Raw genomic sequence first — 19547 nt, 5'->3', positions numbered from 1 at the left:
CTATCCTACAAGTCTACTGGTCCCTTTAAATGTGCGCCGGGCAGGGTGTCGGTTACGGGAGGACGGGAGTATGTGTCAGAATACGGATTACAGAATGTTCACAGGCACCATAGGCATAACGCCTCCTTCTTTCTGTCCCAGTGCAGTCCGATTTCTCTCAGTGTGTGAGACATCGCAATAACGTATTGGCGCTCGGAGGGAAATGGCATGACGGTGGGATCAGACTCCAGGCATTCATGCAGAAAAATCTAGCCCGAAAACTGGCAAATGCGCTGGCACGGTAGTGTTCGTCTATCGGAATGCAGACTAACTTCCATAGCCTTCTCCACAAAGCACCTTAGATGTCGCCGGAGCGAGCATCGCAATGGTTTTGGGACGAGACAGTATGGAGAAGTGCATCGGGAGGGGGACGTGCACCGATTCTTTACACAGACTCCAATTAAGTCCTCCTGGGGTGTCTGACGTGCCCTGAGCTTATGTTGCCAAGCCCACTGATTTGAGATAAGGCTTTTGCGCCAGTCGATGGGACGCTTATATAAAGGCTGCCATTTGACAGGACGCCCTGGCAGTCACCGGCTTGTCTTCAGCATCTACAGTGTGAGGTAGACAATACACGAACTTCAGTTTCCCGAAAAGTCTTAACAGGAACCATGTCACACGACTGGGGATATGGAGATGATAATGGTAAACCTATTTCTTCTGCTAATCCATAAACTATCACACTGATCATAAACTAGACCGGTTGTGTTTTATTTTCGATTTTTTCTTATTGCTTTCATATTGCATTTATTTCACTCCCGTCCAATAGGTTTTTTTTAAACATTTTTTTTTACTGCCAATAAAGTGATCTTTCTTGTTACATTTGTACAAGTAGCAGTTCCTATAGAAAGTACTTATTAAAGAAATGTATATGTTGGTCAATTGTAAAAAACAATTGCTTAACAGTGCAGATGAATATCAAGTTTTTTTTGGAAGAATATGAAATCTTTCTCAAGCACAATCACTTATAGCTACAATTACATATAATGATTTCTTCCCCACAAGTGCATGGTGGCAAAAAAATTTGTTGATTGCAAATTTTATTTGAATTGAATTTTATTTAATTTTACAGGGCCAGCTCACTGGGGCGAGATGTACCCAGTTGCTAATGGAACCCGACAGTCTCCTATTGAGATTATACCAAGCCAAGCACAATATGATCCCACTCTCAAACATCTTAAACTGAAGTACGAGCCCTCCACTGCTACTGAAATTATCAACAATGGCCATTCCTTCCAAGTGGGTTTTGCTGACGATACCAACAAATCAAGTGAGTGCATTTATCACTTGGTCACCCTGTAGGTTTTCAGATGGCTCCTTGTTAATATGTATGCAAACATAAATTGTCTGAGCATCAGTGACAATGATGAGAGACAAATGAGAGATTGTATTCATTCTTGTGGCAAAAAGGGTTCTTGCACACAGGTTGCCACAACCAATAACACATGGGCACAGTGAACAAGTCACCCAGGAGCTCGCAGCGAGAATATGGCACTCAAAGGAAAAGTAATGATTTAGTCTCAAATACACCTCCTTTCAACTGTCGGAGAAGAGTCATGAGTGATGATTGTAATGGCCATGTTTTTACCTGCTCCACTACATTATCTCAATGAAACAATACACAGGATAGATGATGCCATAGGTTGGTTATGGGCATTAGGTCATTAGGTTTTGCTACAAAATGAAGTGATACAGGTAGAGTGCTTATGACCTTTTGGTACTGGTATTTTTTCAGTATATATTTTATTTATTTTTTCATTTTCAAAAATAAACTGCCATTTCTTTAAATACATCCTCATTGCTGTTTTGTGACTCTTTTTTAAAAATCTTTTTGAAAGTTATTAGCTGCAGAGGACTTTGCTTGGATGATATTCCACTAGCAGATGTGCCCCCTGCTAGCCAAAACAACATGCTTTGTTTTCAGTCCTGCTTCGTAAACACGCTTTGTGGAGTCTGATTTCAGTCGGCTCACTCTAATTTCCTTCTACCACTTCTGAAATAAGAGCGTCCAATAAGAGCGCTCCGTTTCCCATGGCTAGAGCCATCAGCCGCTCCACTATGCTTTATGTACACTTCAGTCCTAATGTATTCTATTATGGGCAGTAGAATGGAGTCAGATCCCCCCTGCCCGCTTGGACTGACAAGGAGAGTTTTTTTCAGCAGGATTTTTAAGTCGAAGGAGAACAAACATACATTCTACACTTGTGCGCTAAAGGAAAAATGCTAGCGATAAAGGGGAGGCAAGAGGAAGCAGTTAGCGTCCCGAAAATGTAATCTTTGGACGTCATTACTTCCATCTCAATACTCTGGCTGTGTGCGCAGATGTTCAGTATAGGGTCACCGCATGGAAACAGTGATACTGAAGAATGAGAAACACTTGCCATTTTCAGTGAAACTCAAGATGAATATTATACTGACTTTGCCTATGGACAAATAATTATTGGACAAATAATTATTATATAAATCTTTATGGCATGCTTTTGCTGTTCACATTCAGAGTTTTTGATCATAGGGGCTGTAATTATTTCTTTTTTTTCTTGTGACTTTAAAAGAATATCCCATCCAGAATGCTACTGTGACTGAAAAAAAAGTAAACAAAGGGACCAGTTAGCATTATGAAAATGACATTATCCACAATAGTTTCCACTAGTTTTCATCAATCGCCTGGTTTGAAATCATTCTTGAACTATTTCTTTAATACTCTGCATACGAGCACATAGCAGAGTGCAAAGACTGCATTTTTTAGCAGATTATTGACACGATGCATCATTTGTTTATACTGTATAATGCAGTTGCTTGACTAACTGGTGTTTGTGTGTGTGTGCGTGTGTGTGTGTAGCTCTCAGTGGAGGGCCTGTCACTGGCACGTACAGGCTGAAGCAGTTCCACTTCCACTGGGGGAGCAGAGATGACCATGGATCTGAGCACACCATCGGGGGCATCCCGTTCCCCTGCGAGGTAGAGTCCGGCACTCCCTGGTGACACTTCAGACAGACTCTCTGTCATCTCCGTTCCTGTCTGGAGTGTGTTTGTGCTTCATGCTAAACTAAAAGACACTGCGTGGGGAGACGCTACCATAAAACTGCAGTAGTTGGTGTTCAACTGGATTACAGTTCTAGTTGTTCAGAATACACCATGCTCTAAAAGGCTCCCAGAAACAGATCAGACTGGCGTATAAGGTGGTCTCACAGCTGCACATGAGGAATCTGTGCACATAAAATAACAGTAGAAACACTGATGCATAAATGGCAACTGAAATGCCTCGTCTTCCCTATCTCCTTCTTCTCTGTATTATGCCTCAGTCTTGTAGTGCAGGCAGCGTTGAATCTGCCCATAAACCCTGATAATGTGACCTTGTTGGCTAATAGAGACTCCCATGGTCTTGTGTCATGCCTGTCTGTTCAGTGCATGCTGTGATGCCATGGTTTGGTTTAAATGCTTCCTTTCGTCTCCAGCTTCACCTGGTGCACTGGAACACCAAGTACCCGAGTTTTAGCGAGGCCTCAGACAAGCCCGACGGGCTGGCTGTTGTTGGCGTTTTCCTCAAGGTTATGCCAAACTTCACTCCTTAAATTCACTCCATGGGATGTATGGAATCAGTTTCATTCAATGTGTCAAATTTGTTCAATGTGTCAATCTTTTTTCTTTTTGACCCCTTTAGCTTGGTAGTGCCAATCCAAGTCTGCAGAAAGTGCTAGATAAACTCAGTGCCATCCAGTCAAAGGTGAGAGGGTCTTTTGCCTCAGAATTTTTATTTACTTAATTATCTGTCCATTCATTCATAAAAGTAACATTTGATCCCCCCCCCCCCCATTCCAGGGCAAGCAAGCCGAATTTACAAACTTTGACCCAAAAACCCTGCTGCCACATCATCTGCACTACTGGACTTATGAAGGCTCTCTAACCACACCCCCTCTGTGTGAAAGTGTCACCTGGATCGTGCTGAAGGATGCAGTCAGTGTCAGCCATGCCCAGGTATGCTGTTCCATCATCAAATGAGGATTTGCCATATGTGGAAATGCCCAGTGCACGGCTAGCAGAAAAGGTGACCCGTTACTGTAAACCCATCGGCTCACAATCCTAACTGTCCTATTCTAGCCATCATACTTTGGAATATTTAAGAACGGACCGGTGAGGAGGTAATATAGTTTGATGACATTTTTTTCCCCCCAGCTACACAGCTAGTAGAATAATACCTGCTGTATAAATCTGTGCAGTAAAGCCAGGCTTCTATGATGGAAGTCAAATAATGGTTATAAGTGTTGTAAGTATAAGCATCGTAGCAGCTGTGTAGTGCACATGCTGTCTCACTCATTTTCAGGATTTGTGCTCTAGATGAAGCATGAACTGTTCAGTAACATGAAACTGATTAGTTAAAAGTTATTCAGTATGAACTTATTTATTTACCTACTCCGGACACGTGGCATGTGTCCTTACTGCAATTAGCAGACGTGAGTGCTTGAAAAAACAGGGAGGACATATTTAAGTTTACCTCCTGTTTAGACAGATTACATTATCTCGATGCTCCTCGATGCCAAAGGGGTGGGAGTGCAGTAGTGTTTGCTAGGGTGTGGTATCTCCCACCCGTTGTTTGGAAGAGGGTGAAGGATGTTTTCCTCATTCAAGTACCAAACTCTAGACAATCCTGCTCTGTCATGTCATAATTATCTGGATATCTCACATGCCTTTTGTCACAGACACTCCCCCACCCACGCCAACGCGAATAAACACCACCCAGCCAGCAACACTGGTTTGACAGCAACGTTCCTACTTGCTGCCAAAGTACTAGGATGTTCCTAAGCCTTTTTAAGGGTTTGGTTCACATTTATGGTGACTGCTGTTTAAAAAGAAGCACAAGTGACCAGTCTGATAATTCTGCAAGTTGAAATAATTCAGTGATTCAGTGTGGTCTGCTGCTCCGTGAGCTGCCGTTTTTGACACGGCAAGGTCTAAATCCTAACTGTGTTCCCGCCATGGCTGAGAGAAATCATGGTGGTGCACTTGGCGCTGGCAGAGGAAGTGAGCGTTGCTCGGGGCAAGCGTCCTCTGCATTTAGTTCAAGACGAGGGAAATAGTTGCAGACCACAGGACACAGTGCGTGGCAGAGGACTCAGAAAGGTGGTGGAAGGTTAGCTAAAAACGTGGGGGGACTAGAACCCTGGCACTGAAACAAAAGGAACTAACACTACATAATTTTCTTTGAGTGTATTGATATTCAAACAAATGTGCCAGCATTGTATTGCATGTAGACAACAGCTGTTATTGGACACTCAGCCTTAAAATGATCTGAGAAGGACACACAGCCCAGCGTAATGCGTAGTCCGCCTCTGCATTTCCTCCAAAAAACAGTGAAATAGAAATGAATGAACTCTCTAATTCACTCTGTCTCTTTCTCCTTGCCCCTAGATGACTATATTCCGTAGTTTGCTGTTCTCCACAGAAGAAGAGGCTCCTAAACATATGCAGGACAACTTCAGGCCCCCCCAGCCTCTCAAAGGACGCGTAGTCCGTTGCAACTTCAAGTAAACTGCAGTGGCCAGCTCCATGACCACGTCTCAACTGTACTAGTCCTCTAGTCACAGTGCTCCTTCTGCTGACAGCAACACAGTCGATATGATTGTTTATATTATTTTATTTTACTTGAAAATAAACACTTGATTTGCAAGCTTCTTTAAATGTCTACTTTCACAGTGCCTGCAACATATTAAATTACATGTGCTATATCTAACAGCTATTACCTTTAGAACAAGTGAACACAATGAGACAAAGTGCTGAAAGGACATATTGCACAGTAGACATGCATTTGGAAATGTACAGATCTACATGTCCATCATGAATAAACCAAGTGCATTAAAGTACTTCTATTCCAGTTAATCGTTTAATTGCAGGCACAACACAATACACAGCACTTCATATTATTCCACAACCCCCAGCTATGTTATTGTGCCATTTTAGCTGTGCAAACCCACCTCCTTCTGGTTGAGAGAAAAATACTTTGTTATTATGTATATTGGATTTTGTTTAGGGTTTTTTTCCCCATAGAAATCATGGTTATTCCAGGTGTACTACGGCATGAGATGAAGTGTGTGTGAGAGATAGTGGCACTTAGGTATAAAGTGTGTTGTCAGAGTGTCATCTGAAAGGCTGAGCAGAAGCCCAGTATGTGCCAATGAAGCCCTTGTTGATGTTGTATAGCTCCCTCCCGTTCTGAGGAGCGGGAAAATGGTGCAATGCCAAAAAGACACTTCAGCATGTGTTAGTAATATTTGAAATAGAAATGTTTGACTATAAAATCCTCCACTATGTACTATTATATTTAATCTCGAAGAGTAATATGAATAATGTCATTAGGCTAATGTTTGACATTTGATGAATGAACATTTATGAACAATAAATGAGTATATTTTAAGATTATCAGTGACTGATGTTGATTTTGTCTGAAAGCCAAGCGGTGCTGGACGCGGTGAGCTGTGATGCTGGGATACAATGATGACGGTTCATAAACGTCGCCATTTGGACTTGAGAGCCCCAGGATACAACAATCTGGGCTTTATCTCTTAAAGGCACAGCCTGGAGTAGTTTCAAATGTTTCCTTCAGTCATTCAGGTCTCGGGTTACTGGGTTGTTCCTGCTGCATGACCTGAAGGGTTTGCTGTTACACACACTGCAGCCTCCCAGACCCAGGCATTCAGGTTTTAAGTACAAGGCTGTCTCAGTTTGTCATGTGTCCCCACACATATAATATATGTTACATCTACTAATTCATTTTATCTTTTATATATATTTGTGAATTATATATATATATATATATATATATATATATATATATATATATATATATATATATATATATATATATAATGTCATGGGACCCAGAGCACAACATGCAAATCGAAGAGGGTAATTAATTATTTTATTTATTTTTTGTTGTTTCTTGTTTACAATGGACACCACCACAAAAGCAGTTGTAAACATAGGTTTGGCTCCATTACCCATGTACTGAATAACACTGAAATGTTGCAATGCTGCATGCGCCTCTAACGCACAAATTCACGCTAGACACGTTAGCTTTGTTTTTTCCAACTGTGAGGACACAGTCAATCCATTACCCACTCACTAGTACAAGAGAGGTTGTGAAAGATGCTTTATTTGTATGTTGGCACACTGTTGGAGATGTGGACAATTCTGGACGCCAGTCTTGTTCCCGATACCGCCTTGAGACATGGCTGATGGCTCTTTGTGGGTATCATGCTTACGTAATCTGCATGTGATTGTGTGTTAGCGCACTAGTTCTCTCTCCTCACATTGTCCCTTCCGGACTAACATTCTCAGTGAGCACGTGTCTGGGTGCTATAAAAGACGTGACACCACACCCTGTTTCCCAGAAAAAAAAAACTGATTTCTAGGCACATTTCTGGAGGCCATGTGCTTGCCCAGAGATCTGTCTGTAGTCTTTCATCCATACCTTAAAGAACCAAGCTGAAAAAAAGACCGTAATTACAGTCTACCTACAGTTTGGTCTTTTGCAATGAGTCTAAATCTATCCGTCTGATTGGTGCAGTCTGGTCACAGTTGAAGCATTCCGAAGTTTGGGTAATTACAGGAAGGGTCCACACGGACATGGAAAGGAGGGGGAGAGATGATGACTAGAGATGGATCTGGACAGAACGGTGGGGGGGGCATAGGCGAGCATACGCATCATGCTAAAATTGTGGGAAGGTTGTAGACTCCTGTTTTATCCTCTGTAAATTAATAATTCCCCTTCTTGGTTTACACTAGTAGCTTTTAGACAAATCAAGCAATTCCTTCTGATCTACAAAATTCAGCTTTATTACTTTATACAGATTAAAGTGGAAAGGGAGAATTTCATTTATTTGACTGTGCAAAGGCACTGAACAATGGATGAATCAGTGCTAGCCCTTTCAAGGCTTGTTAGCTCCATGACCAAGAACTCAGACAAGGGCAGCAGCCTTTGTCTAACACAAGTACACCTGAAAGAAAGTTTGTGAACACTTCAGGATGATGTGGGTAGCTGTAGGAAAGGCACCTAAAATGCAATCTGGTTTTCATCTTAAGATGAATGAATTGTTTAATGAAAGTAAGAACAATTTATAGCACTGAATCTTTAGTGATCAAATGTTTGAAATTATTAAGGCTGTTGATAAAAATGCATATAAACACTATGGATAATGACTTCTTGAAAAGTGTTCGAATCAGACATTTGGGTGCAGGTTTGACCTTCTCTGATAAAAAAAAAAAAACATGCAATTTTGTTTATCTCCTGATCAGAACCAAATTTAGTTTAAGTGCAAGATAGCCCAATCACATTGTTCTCACAGCTTTATATCTCATTTTGCTAGCTAATCGCCAATCCAGGCCAACATGCTTGCTGGGCATCATCAGTGGGTTTACGTACATATATGGAATGCGGTGTCATCACTCTGGCTGACAGCTCCTTTGCACTGCCGAGGAGCTCTCTGGAATAAAAGCTCACACAACAACACTACTGTACCTGGAAAACCAGATCAGTTTCATTTCAGTGCTCTTGAATGGCTGTAGGAGTTGCTGGAGGATTTGAGTTTAAAAAGCCCGGCTAATACCATAATCACACTGTTGGTACACTGCCAAGTCCGAAGAGTGGATTAGCACCTAAACAACTGGAAAACGACAGCAAGTCACTTGCAAAATTGGAATTCTTATGGTTACTTAAATGTGTATGCATAAGTTGAAGTGTCTTAAAATAGGTAGGGCACCCCACCCTCCCTGCCAGCAAAACCGAGCTGCAGCAACACAGGGTTGCTCTTTGGCAGTATTCATAAGGCTGAGGGGTGTAATGCACTCTGATCCCTTGATCAACAAGATTACACGGCGGCATTAGCTTTTGTGACACTTGATGTGTTAAAAGACTCGAGCCAAAATCCTGATTGTTACAATAAGTAAAACACAACCATTATGCTGGAATGCTTGTTTTGGGGAGAGGGATGTTAAGCCTCTGTCTTGGATTTGGAACAGTGCCGCTCTCCTATGAGCTTGGCTCTAGACTCTAGGATTTCCAGTGCAGAGTCAGTAACATTAAGCCTAATTATTTTAGGCCTAAAGATTTGTCAGCCAAACAATGTCAACATAGCAGTGAATGATTATATGGTGGTAAAAGGTGGCATGGTCTCCTGTTAACTAGGACTAAAAATCTACAAATTCATTGCTGGCTTTTGGCTTCTAAATGTTGGGTTTAATCACACCTTTAACCTGTGCCTGGGAAAACCTATTGTGCATACAGCCGGTGATAATGTTTACCCGATGGTGATTGTTACACAGGAGCTAGTGTAGGCTTGTGTGAACGGGAGAACTGGGTGAGCCAGCATCAGGAGGCGGAGCCAGGGAACCTTAGTTTCAAGGCTGGGGGAGAAAGATAAGGAATGGAGACTGGCTGATAAGAAGTGGGAGGGTGGCATGGAGTATGCACTTATGCAACAGTACGTCTACAAATGCACAACAGAATGTATTTGTGTCACAATACAGTTTGTGTTACAATGCGCACAATGGTTAAAGACCAGGAAGGCCCACAGTGTAAGAGCTGATCTTGTATAAACATCAAGGCCAAATCCATTTTCTAATATATTTAATTAGGATTAGTTTAATTGTACATCCGGTGAAATGGTTACAGCGTTCATGCTAAGTGAAAAATCATACCAGTTCTATATGTTAATGCTCATAAATAACCTCACCCACTCTCCCACCCCATTAGCTGGGAAAAAAAATTACCTGCGAGCTCATTGGCTGCAGAGAAAAGGCTGTAGAAAGTGTATAAAGCCTGTTGCTCGTTGCCTATCTGAAAATATATATTCCATTCAAAAGGGCTTGCTGCACCAGGAGTTGTAGGACACCTCTAACAGTTCCCACCTCTGAGAGAATATTCTGTTGTGGTTTTTGCTGTTTACTTATTTATTTGTATGAAATTCTGGAGTTTTTCATGATTTCAGAATTTGGTTATTAACGATTGTAGAGGTTACTAGATACAATAATTGCGCCATAAAAAGAATGATCAGTCTTGTGACATTCCAGGTGTCACGCCACATTTGTTAATCAGCTGAAGATCCACCATTCGCACCTCATGATCACTCTCACATTCACAGCAGTTTATTTAATTCCCTGCACCTGGTCCTCATCTTACTTCCCTATTTAAGTTCCACAGGTGCCTCTCTGTGCTGCATTGTGTTTGAGCTGCATGGTTGACTGCCAAAGTTTGTCTGTGCCATGTTTGTACTGCTGGTGCTGTGTTACTTTCTTTGCTTTTCATTTAAAACCCCTTTTTTGTGTTTTGTTCACTCCATCTTGTTCTGTGTCTACATGTTACAACAGGGTTAAACCCACTGAGTTATTGATCAGTAAAGACTGAGACTTGCACTGCCACTTTCAAAAGCTGATCCACTCAGCTATATGGTACAGCTTTGAAAAACAAAGTTGTTCACAGACACATTAGAACATACAAGCCTGAACCAAAATGCTTGGACTCCCCAAATTGTATACCTTATGTGGTGTACACACACACTTCCCAAATTGAATACCTTTAATATCTTTTCATATTTTTCATAAAACCACTAACCCATATAATAATAATAATTATTATTGTGTGTACATACAAAATGAATAAGATCTATAAATGCCCTGGCACCCAATGTCCCTCTTTTATCATGGTGGCCCAGACCTTGCTGCCCAGACTTGATAAATTGACTTGGGGTGTGCCTTTCCTAACTAACAAACCTGTCAGTATTTGTTATCATTTCCACTAAAACTTGCTGTCAGCCTAGGGCTCCCACAGTCCCCACGTGTCATTTTTGCCATAAATTCATCTGGCTAACGTCTGACAGCATTTCTGACATTTTTCAACATGTGGCAACATGATGTGTGACTCTTATGTGTGCTACCTGCAGCTCACATTGCCTGCACTTCAAACGCATGTTGCAGGTCGAGTCAGTTGAGGCAACAGCCCGAGCGCACAGTGTCTCAGTGTGATCGTTTGTTTGCTACGCGTGTTGCTTCCTTTCAGGGTTTTGGAGTTCTGGTTAGGATCATTAGGCCTCATGTTTTCACTCATATTACAGGAATCAACGCATGTTCAATTAACGTGCTACTCTCAGAGTGCTTGCGCATTAGTTAGTCTGCTGTCATTCGACAGGCTGGCCTTTGCGGGAATTTGACGTTTAGTAAGTCAAGCGTGAAATAAACAAGTTCTTTTCAGGCATACAGCATAAGAAAGGTAAGACCTTAGCTTCATGGTAAAGAGACATGCAAGAAAGCACTTTTTTCCACCTTGACCTTGGCCAACTGTTGGTCAGTCGCATACGCTCATTGCTAACATGCCCTGTGATCTATTGGACATTCTATGGTTCACTTAGACTGGTATAAAGCTAACTCTGCACTGTTGCTAACACAAAATGGCACATTCATCTTTCACCCTTCACCTATGGCCAGAAATTCCAGATTACATTAAACCACACTGCAGAGAAAGCCAACGAGAACTCCAAATGAACTAGATGACTAGAAACCCTTGCAGGGCCACTGACAGTCCTAAGAACATCAAAAGCATTCTCTACATCTTATTAAAAACAGACAAGCAGTGTTGGATGTTCTCAAATGTTGACTTCCTGTAACTGCTCATCATTAACCAAATGTAATTATTTTTTATTTCCTTTAAATGACATCACAACATGACATTAAGCCTTACTGTTAATTACATTACATTACATTTACGAGAAAGGCGCCATAGTCCAACATGCAGAAATGTCGAAGGTCGGTGTTTACTTAAATAGGGCAAACACAGCTATGTTATTCTTGCGTTAGCTTGGAGCTCCAGTAGATGTTCAGAAGCACCCAGTGTGCGTGCGAATGATTTAATACGTTTTGTCAAAAGACGTGCGTCAGCACCTTCTCAGATATCCAGCTCAGTGGGAGGTGGAGCGGGTTATCACATAAATCACATCAGTCAGGTCAAGTGAGCCGAACAGCAGAGGTACATCGAGCCATGTTATTGTGTTATTGATGAACGTGACCAACAAGGTTCTGTTCTAGTGGTATGCTGAAACACTCTGATGCCCTTTACCTTACCTCAAGATAGCTAGGCTCTAAGCTAGGAAGCCATGAGATTGATTTCACCTGAAAGGTACTGCCACCTTTGCACCGGCAGTGTGTGTGTGTGTGTGTGTGTGTGTGTGCGAGAGAGAGAGTCTATGTTGGGAGGAGTATTATTTTTTTAATTTTGCCAGGCAACAGCTTGTACACTTTCAACAAACGTCATACATGCAGCATGTTCTTTATCTTTATCTTTATCTTGCTCTCTCACACACACACACACACACACACACACACACACACACACACACACACGCATGCACGCACACACACACACACACACACACACACACACATTTGCAAAAGGAGGGTTGTCACATTAAACATGAAAGCACAAATAGAATAGTCATTTAAACTCCTGTAACTGACCTCCATATGCCTGAATAACATTTTTCCTTTTAGTAGAACAAGCCTAACATTCTCTAGCAGCCTGTATGTTGTGACCTTGGCTCACAGCACATAGGTTAGTCACTCGTCATTAAACCTGCTATTGACTGACCTGAAGCCAAGATATTACTGGGTGACTCGTCCCTGATTAAACATACTATTAAATTGATTTTCCTCCCTTGGAAAAGCATAATGGTTCAATTCAAAGCAGCTTTCAGCAATGCTGAAAAAAGCACCAAATCCTGGGGTGAGTGGAAGATAATAGTATTAAACATGACAAGCAGAAATACTCCTGGAAAAAAGGCAATATACAGGTATGGTAAATTGCTCAGTAAATCATTTTAAAAATCAGTACTTCTCATTTCCAAGGCATCAGCCAATGAAAGATTTACAGGGAGCTTATCAATTAAGCTTGTAGCTTAGTCACAATATCAATTTAAAACACCAGCTCACAGCACATTGCGGGGAATTGCACTGAGATACAGTGCTCAAGTTGGATAAAAACAGATTTACAACCAAAGTTCAGGTTCAGTGCAGCTCATTGCCACCTTAAGGCCTGGCTTCCTGGACTTGCCTACGGGAAATTCCCGTGGAAAATACTCTTAAGTATAGGTTTAAGCTTATTGTGCGTCTTGGAAACAGATCCTGAATGATCTTGCTGGCTGATATATCCAGCTCTTGCTATCAGCCAGATCCTGACGGCTGGTGCAGCAGAGCTGGAGTGTGTTTATGGCAGCAGGGTGAAGAGAGGGTGCGAAGATGACCCCTGCGAGCATTTGGCCACACTGCGAGAGGCTTGTCAGGAGCACTGAGTCGATTAGCGTAGCGAGGGAGAGGCCTCAGCATGACAGTTACTGCAGCCCTCTTCAAACGGAGAGTGTGGGGGGAACTGAGAGTGCCCGCATGCGTGCTGAGGGAGAGTAGCCCTCATTAAAGTCCCTCTCTCTCTTTCTGTGTGTATGTGTGTGTGTGTGTGTGTGTGTGTGTGTGTGTGTGTGTGTGTGTGTTTGTTTGTGTCTTTGTAAACAGATAAAAGCTGCATTGATAGTGTGTGTCATTACAAAGCTCTAACAAAGCACAGGCTCAGGGATGTCGAGAGAGGGAGTGAAAGAGACTTCGCAGAGTAATGCTACAGCATCTCTCTCTCACTCTCTCTCAGTCTCACTCTGAAACACAGACACACGCACATAATAATATTGTGTCACAATGTAATATAATACATATGTTCTTTCATTATCACTTTTGTGTGGTTTTATGTTATTTATATGAGAGAAAGGATGGCATTTTAGAATATAAAAAGAAAATGTTTAAATAACAAGTGAGAACCTTGGAAAGAGTGTTAGAAATGTCAGAAGTTTGAAAAACACATCCAATAATATTACCTGATTTATAGTAAGTAAGTCTATGCTTAACATCACTTATGTAACATGGTATCCCCTACACTAACACACACACACACACACACACACACACACACACGCACTCTGTTCATCATCATCATCCTCGTTCCTTTTCATCTTCTCCCTCTCTTTTGTGAAGGCTAACTGGAAACGGTAGCTATAGCAACTGTAGTCTCATGCCTGGTCATGAAATGGAAATGACAGTGCACTGCTATGCAGAAGGGTAGGATGATTAGGACCATCTTTCGACAGCCCCGAAAGATTAGAAACGTGGCCCTGTGTTTCCTCTTTATTTTCATAATCGCTTCCAGCACCGGTGCACATCTTCAGGCTATAGAATATTCATCTGTCAGCAAGTCAGCATACAAATGATATCACTCCACACTTCCATGACTTATCTATCGACTAAACACATTTCATATCAGCATGTAGAATGAAAACTGCAGTATATCATTAAATCACATAATGCAATGAATAATACATAATCATTATATATGCTGTGCATGATTTAAATGTCTCACGCCTCTGCTCTTGCCATAAAGTTCTTTTTAATAAACTCTAGCAGTTTTCATTGTAAGGTGGTAGCGGTGTTTCCTCAAAGCCTGTGTTAAGCCATGCCTCCATCCCGGGTGGGCCCTGCAGCTTGAGATCAAAAAACAAAACAAAACAATAAAGGAGAAGTTTCAGTACATGAAGTTGAATTGAGCTTTAAATTAAAAAATAGGAATTGTGTGACAGCTTTGAGATGAACTGGGAGTGCACACACACACACACACACACACACACACACACACACACACACACACACACACACACGCATGTACACAGAGTGTGTTAGCACCATTCAAAGAACAGACCACCACTGGATTTGTAAACCACTCCTGAATGAAAATGAGAGGCAGGAGGTGGCTCGTGGTGGCCGTCTCGCGGCACCCCTGCTTTATACAGCTTGCCTCTTTTAACACTTCATGCTGACGGTACCGAATCGGGTGTGTTGGACCATGAGATGCACAGGAAGGCGGCTGTAGCCCAAACAGCAGGTCCTGGGCTGGTTAACACATGTTAACAGGTGGTGAAACGGCTTTGCCTGAAAAACAAAAAAAAGGCAGCAAGTTCACAGAGCTGACCACCTCCTGCCACCCGCGCCCTCCCCATGGTTGCAGAACTCACCTCCACATGCATAAGCCCTGGCCTTTGCACAGCTGACCCTTCTAGCATGATTGTCATGCCAACCAGCTGAACATTATGCAAGCCCTGATGTGACATCGAGCTCCAGGTGCCATGGCTGCCTTCCACGTCCCTTCTTTACTCTCCCTGAACCAGAGACACGCTACATATGAGCTGGATCTTTTCTGTCCCAACACAAGCAGTCCATTACGATCGATCTCAATGTCCCATTTTCTATGTTGCATCCAAAAATCTATGTTGGATTGTCACAATCGCCACTCCCTGGTGTCACAGTTCCCATGGCAACTCCGGCCTTGCATCTGTTTGTTTACTTCCTGCTTTTTTCCATGTGCCTTTTTGTTTTTGTTCTGTTAATTCTGCACTTTGTTTAGTTCTCTAATATATATATATATATATATATATATATATATATATATATATATATATATATATATATATATATATATATATATGTATGTATATATATATATATATATATATGTGTGTGTGTGTGTGTGTGTGTGTGTGTGTATTTATTTTATTTAAAAGTATATTTTACATCAATGTATAACACATAGTATCCATGTCACAAACTGCTCCTCTTTTCACTGGCCACGTGATTTGGCCCGCCGCATGCAGTGGGAAATCACTGTAATGGTTTTGTTTGTAGCCATGCCCCAGATGTCTGCGCACACCTGCAGATGGTTTAGTGTATATTGTCTGTGTGTATTTAAACCGACATTGGTGTGCGCTGTATTGTCAGTCAACCTAAAGGTACGTGTATCGTTGCTAGTTAGTGTTTGTGTTTCACGATGTTTCATGTACTACGTTTACACCATTTATGTGAGTGCCCTTGTCTTCTGTTTCACAATAAACATCTATTACCGTTGAGGGAGTCTGAACGTCCTGCTCCTTGCCCTGCGGCTCTCGGGCCGTCACAATCCATGTACACCAAGGTCCAAGATTCACCCAATTTAGTTCACCTGTGTGAAAATATGACTGAATAAGTCTGAATAAAAGTGATAAAAGTGATACGAGTGATAAAAAGTAAACATTTTATGGCCCGTTGAAAGACATGAAAAAGTCACCTGATTTATAAAGGGCACTTTGTTCTAATTAGATACAATAAATAAAGTCCGACCAAGGGCGTTATTTATCCTAGCCATTGCATGCACCAAAGATCATGTCCCTGAAACAAGAAATGAAGGTTATGGTAGTGGAAGGCTCCATAATTTTACAAGAGTACATTTGGCTTCTGTAAAAGCAGTTGATAAGGTCATTCTGTTGTAGTTTTCTAGGGATGTGATAGTAATCCAATAAAAGGAAGGTCACTAAATTCTACTGCAGATTAGGATTGGGTTTACTAGGGAGAGTATCCTGACCAGAGGCCTAGAATGAGCTCACGGTGGTCATTCTTGATCCAGGTGCATAGAGAGTGCACTCACAGGACAGGATGAGGATTAGGAAGACTATACAGATACAGGAGAAGATCTTATTTCTTCATGATCTTCCATCTCCAAGATCTTTATGGCATGGACTTCACATGGAAGACATTTGTTGATATGATGACATCATGTGACTTGTCAGGTGCATATTTTTACTCTGCTGTGATGGCCCGAGTGCCGCAGGGGAAGGAGCAGATGCAGAAGCGTCTCGTGACATAGACAGTTTATTCACCCGAAACACAAACGATAGACGATAATGACACTCACACATGACAAACCAGTGCAGCGCGAAATAAACAATGAAAAATCACAAGGACATAAACACGAGCATGAAACGTTGTACAATAAACATAAACTTACACAGGAACCGTCATCACAAACACAAGCACTGACTGGTGGCAATGACCCAACAACTCACTCTACAAACTGAGGGGTTTATAAACATACACAAATGACGTGCGTAACTATGTGCAGGGGACTGGACTCAAAGAGACTAGATTCATTGGAATAGTCATGGAACCAGTTTGAGATGACTTGAGCTTTGTGACATGACACATTATCATGCTGACAATGAGCTTTATATTATGTTTAACTTGTGGTCATAAAGGCACAAAATGCTCAGAAACGCTGTGAGATTCGAGTAACACTTGATTGCTATCACGGTGTGTGCTGTGTGCCAGCAAAACATTCATCACCACCAGGGTGAACACCAGCAACACCAACCAGAGCTGCTGACCCAAGGCTGGCTGGGTCCATGGGTTCACACTGTGTGCAGCAAATTGTGACCCTACCATCTGCTTCTTGCAGCAGAAATTGAAAATCATCAGGCTGAAGAACATTCAGGTGCTTCGTTGCTCACAGTTGTCACTGGGAGAGTTACTGTAGCTTCACAGTCAGCTTGAACTAATCTTTCCATTCTCCTCTGATGTCTCTCATCAATAAGGCATTTCCATTTACAGAAGTGCCTTTCACAGGATGTATTTTGTGGTTTATTTCCACTATTCTGTGTAAATGCCAGCAGCTATTGGGAAACCTCAGGAAATCAGTGATATCTAAAACACTTAACCCAGCAATTCTGGCACCCACAACCATCCTAGAGTCAAAGATACTAAAATCAGAGTTTTATCACATTCTGATGTGACTGAAGCTTTTGATCCACATCTGCATGAGTGTACTCACTGCACCGTTGCAACAGGATTAGCTGATTGGTTAATTAGCTGAGTGAACAGATGTTTTGGTGTTCCTAATAAAATGCCTAGTGAGTGTAAGTGGCACCTGCTCATCATTACATCAATGACAGGATCCTCTCTGTATTATGCCTATTAAAAAATTATCATATGTCAAAATAGGTGACATTAAATAGTAATAATAAATTATATATTATAAAATTATATTAAAAAATTATACATTATAAAACAGTTAACCCTATTCATGAGTATAATACATTATTTATTGAGTAGTGAATGGCTTCTACTAGGTGGCTGGTGCTCAGAAATGCTTTTGAGGTTAGATTTTATCAGGCCATGACGGTGCAGTCTCGTGATACCTGATGAATTGGACTGACACCACCATCCTAACAGGAGATAAGAGCACAGCAGCTGTAGCCTCAGGGCCTTGCACTGCGGTACTGACAGCCATCGCTATACCACCCACAGAGACTGTATCTGCAGCTCCTGTGTTTGTTATAGCAGACAAATTTGAATACAAAAAAAACAACAGCACAGGTCATGTTTGATAGAGTTCCTTGGAGGGCTGTCGGGTGGGGGCATCCTATCGTGAGTTACCCAGCACGAGTTTATAACCGTTTAGTAGTCCGGTCCATCCACCAGCACTCTGCGTGCCACCGTATGTGCACAGCAGGATCTGTGTTGGGGTTTTGATCATTTTGTTGTTTCATCCATCAGTAACTCTGAGTGCTGTGCTGTCCAGACCTGCTAGCATTCAACAGGTAAATCGGGGTTAGGAGTGAGGGGTGTTAAACATCAGAGCATAGAGCCCTAGAACTCCTCAAGCCTTGTGCCCTGCAAGCCCTTCTGAAATTACCATGATAAGAGAACGCTTGTTACAAGGGCTTATAAATCGCACCGGATGCTTGCACACGAGGACATGATGTTCAGGAATGGAAGAACTGGGGCCATACTTAGGCCCATCGCTCCAGTCTGGGTGGTGAAGCTGGTGTGGGTGCCTTGTAAATGGGTAGCTCAGGACTTCAGTGCATCATCAGAGGGGTGAACAGAGAAAACATCTGTGGTTTTTTGAGCTGGCGTTTATTGGGTTTTTAGAGTGCAGATTGGGATATTGTTGCCTAAGTGGCTTCAGAAACTCAAAAGGACCATAATGCATGAAAAAGCCTGGTAGTTACAAGCTTGCCACATCCCCATGGAACAATTAATGGGTCATTGAGGAAACTCTGCCAGAGTGTTGTCTAAGTACTCTGAATGGCTCTAACCCTAAATGATTTGCAATTGAATATGGTGGCATTTATTGAACTGCCAATATAGATTCCGCTTGGCTTCTTGTACTTCTTGATCTTTGTGGATTCACTAAGTGTCAAATTGCAACACAGGAAGAGAAGTAATGAGTACACATGTCTTCTTGCCTTTAAATCAACTTCACAAATACTACCAAAAAAGAGCAATTGAGATGCTAGAAGAAAAAGATCATTCTTATTGATTCAACTTACATAAGAAATGATGCTAATCCATTCTTTGCCCAAGTGGTTAGTAATTTTACTTAATGGAAACTGACTAATTATTTTTGGCCTCTTGAGAAGGTTGGCAAGCAGAAATGATGGTTTGGCATTTCTTTTGGTGAAATCACAAAGTTTCAGTTATCCATTTATGAAGCACGGGGGTGGGGGAGAAGAAGAACATGAATGTTTACATATTAGTCACATTAGTCACATAGAAGGGGATGGTGCATGGATGCATGATTCAAAAGCATACATTTAGAAAATTAGAAATATTATATTAATATACAC

At 41.7% G+C, this 19547-nt stretch overlaps 1 protein-coding gene and 1 long non-coding RNA gene across 2 annotated transcripts; one reads left to right on the top strand and one right to left on the bottom strand.

The window, feature by feature from the left end:
* The first annotated feature begins 221 nt into the window (after positions 1-221).
* On the top strand, positions 222-6453 carry cahz (carbonic anhydrase). The gene is made up of 7 exons (XM_035528653.2): positions 222-684; positions 1112-1309; positions 2879-2997; positions 3495-3587; positions 3701-3763; positions 3859-4014; positions 5446-6453. Exons 1-7 carry the CDS (start codon positions 651-653, stop codon positions 5563-5565), a joined length of 783 nt encoding a protein of 260 aa, XP_035384546.1. The 5' UTR covers positions 222-650; the 3' UTR covers positions 5566-6453.
* An 8097-nt stretch (positions 6454-14550) lies between these two features.
* LOC118241758 (uncharacterized) lies at positions 14551-15142 on the bottom strand. Its single transcript, XR_004776347.1, has 3 exons — positions 15126-15142; positions 14937-15042; positions 14551-14597 (listed from the first exon to the last, which is right to left on the bottom strand). It is a non-coding gene; the product is annotated as an uncharacterized LOC118241758 (long non-coding RNA).
* Between the last annotated feature and the right edge of the window lie 4405 nt (positions 15143-19547).

The sequence above is a fragment of the Electrophorus electricus genome, chromosome 11 (assembly GCF_041902795.1).
Source record: "Electrophorus electricus isolate QZ-2024a chromosome 11, ASM4190279v1, whole genome shotgun sequence".
Classification (NCBI taxonomy): Eukaryota; Metazoa; Chordata; class Actinopteri; order Gymnotiformes; family Gymnotidae; genus Electrophorus; species Electrophorus electricus.
Note: the sequence above shows the minus strand (reverse complement) of the source record. Positions and strands in the feature narration are given on the sequence as shown.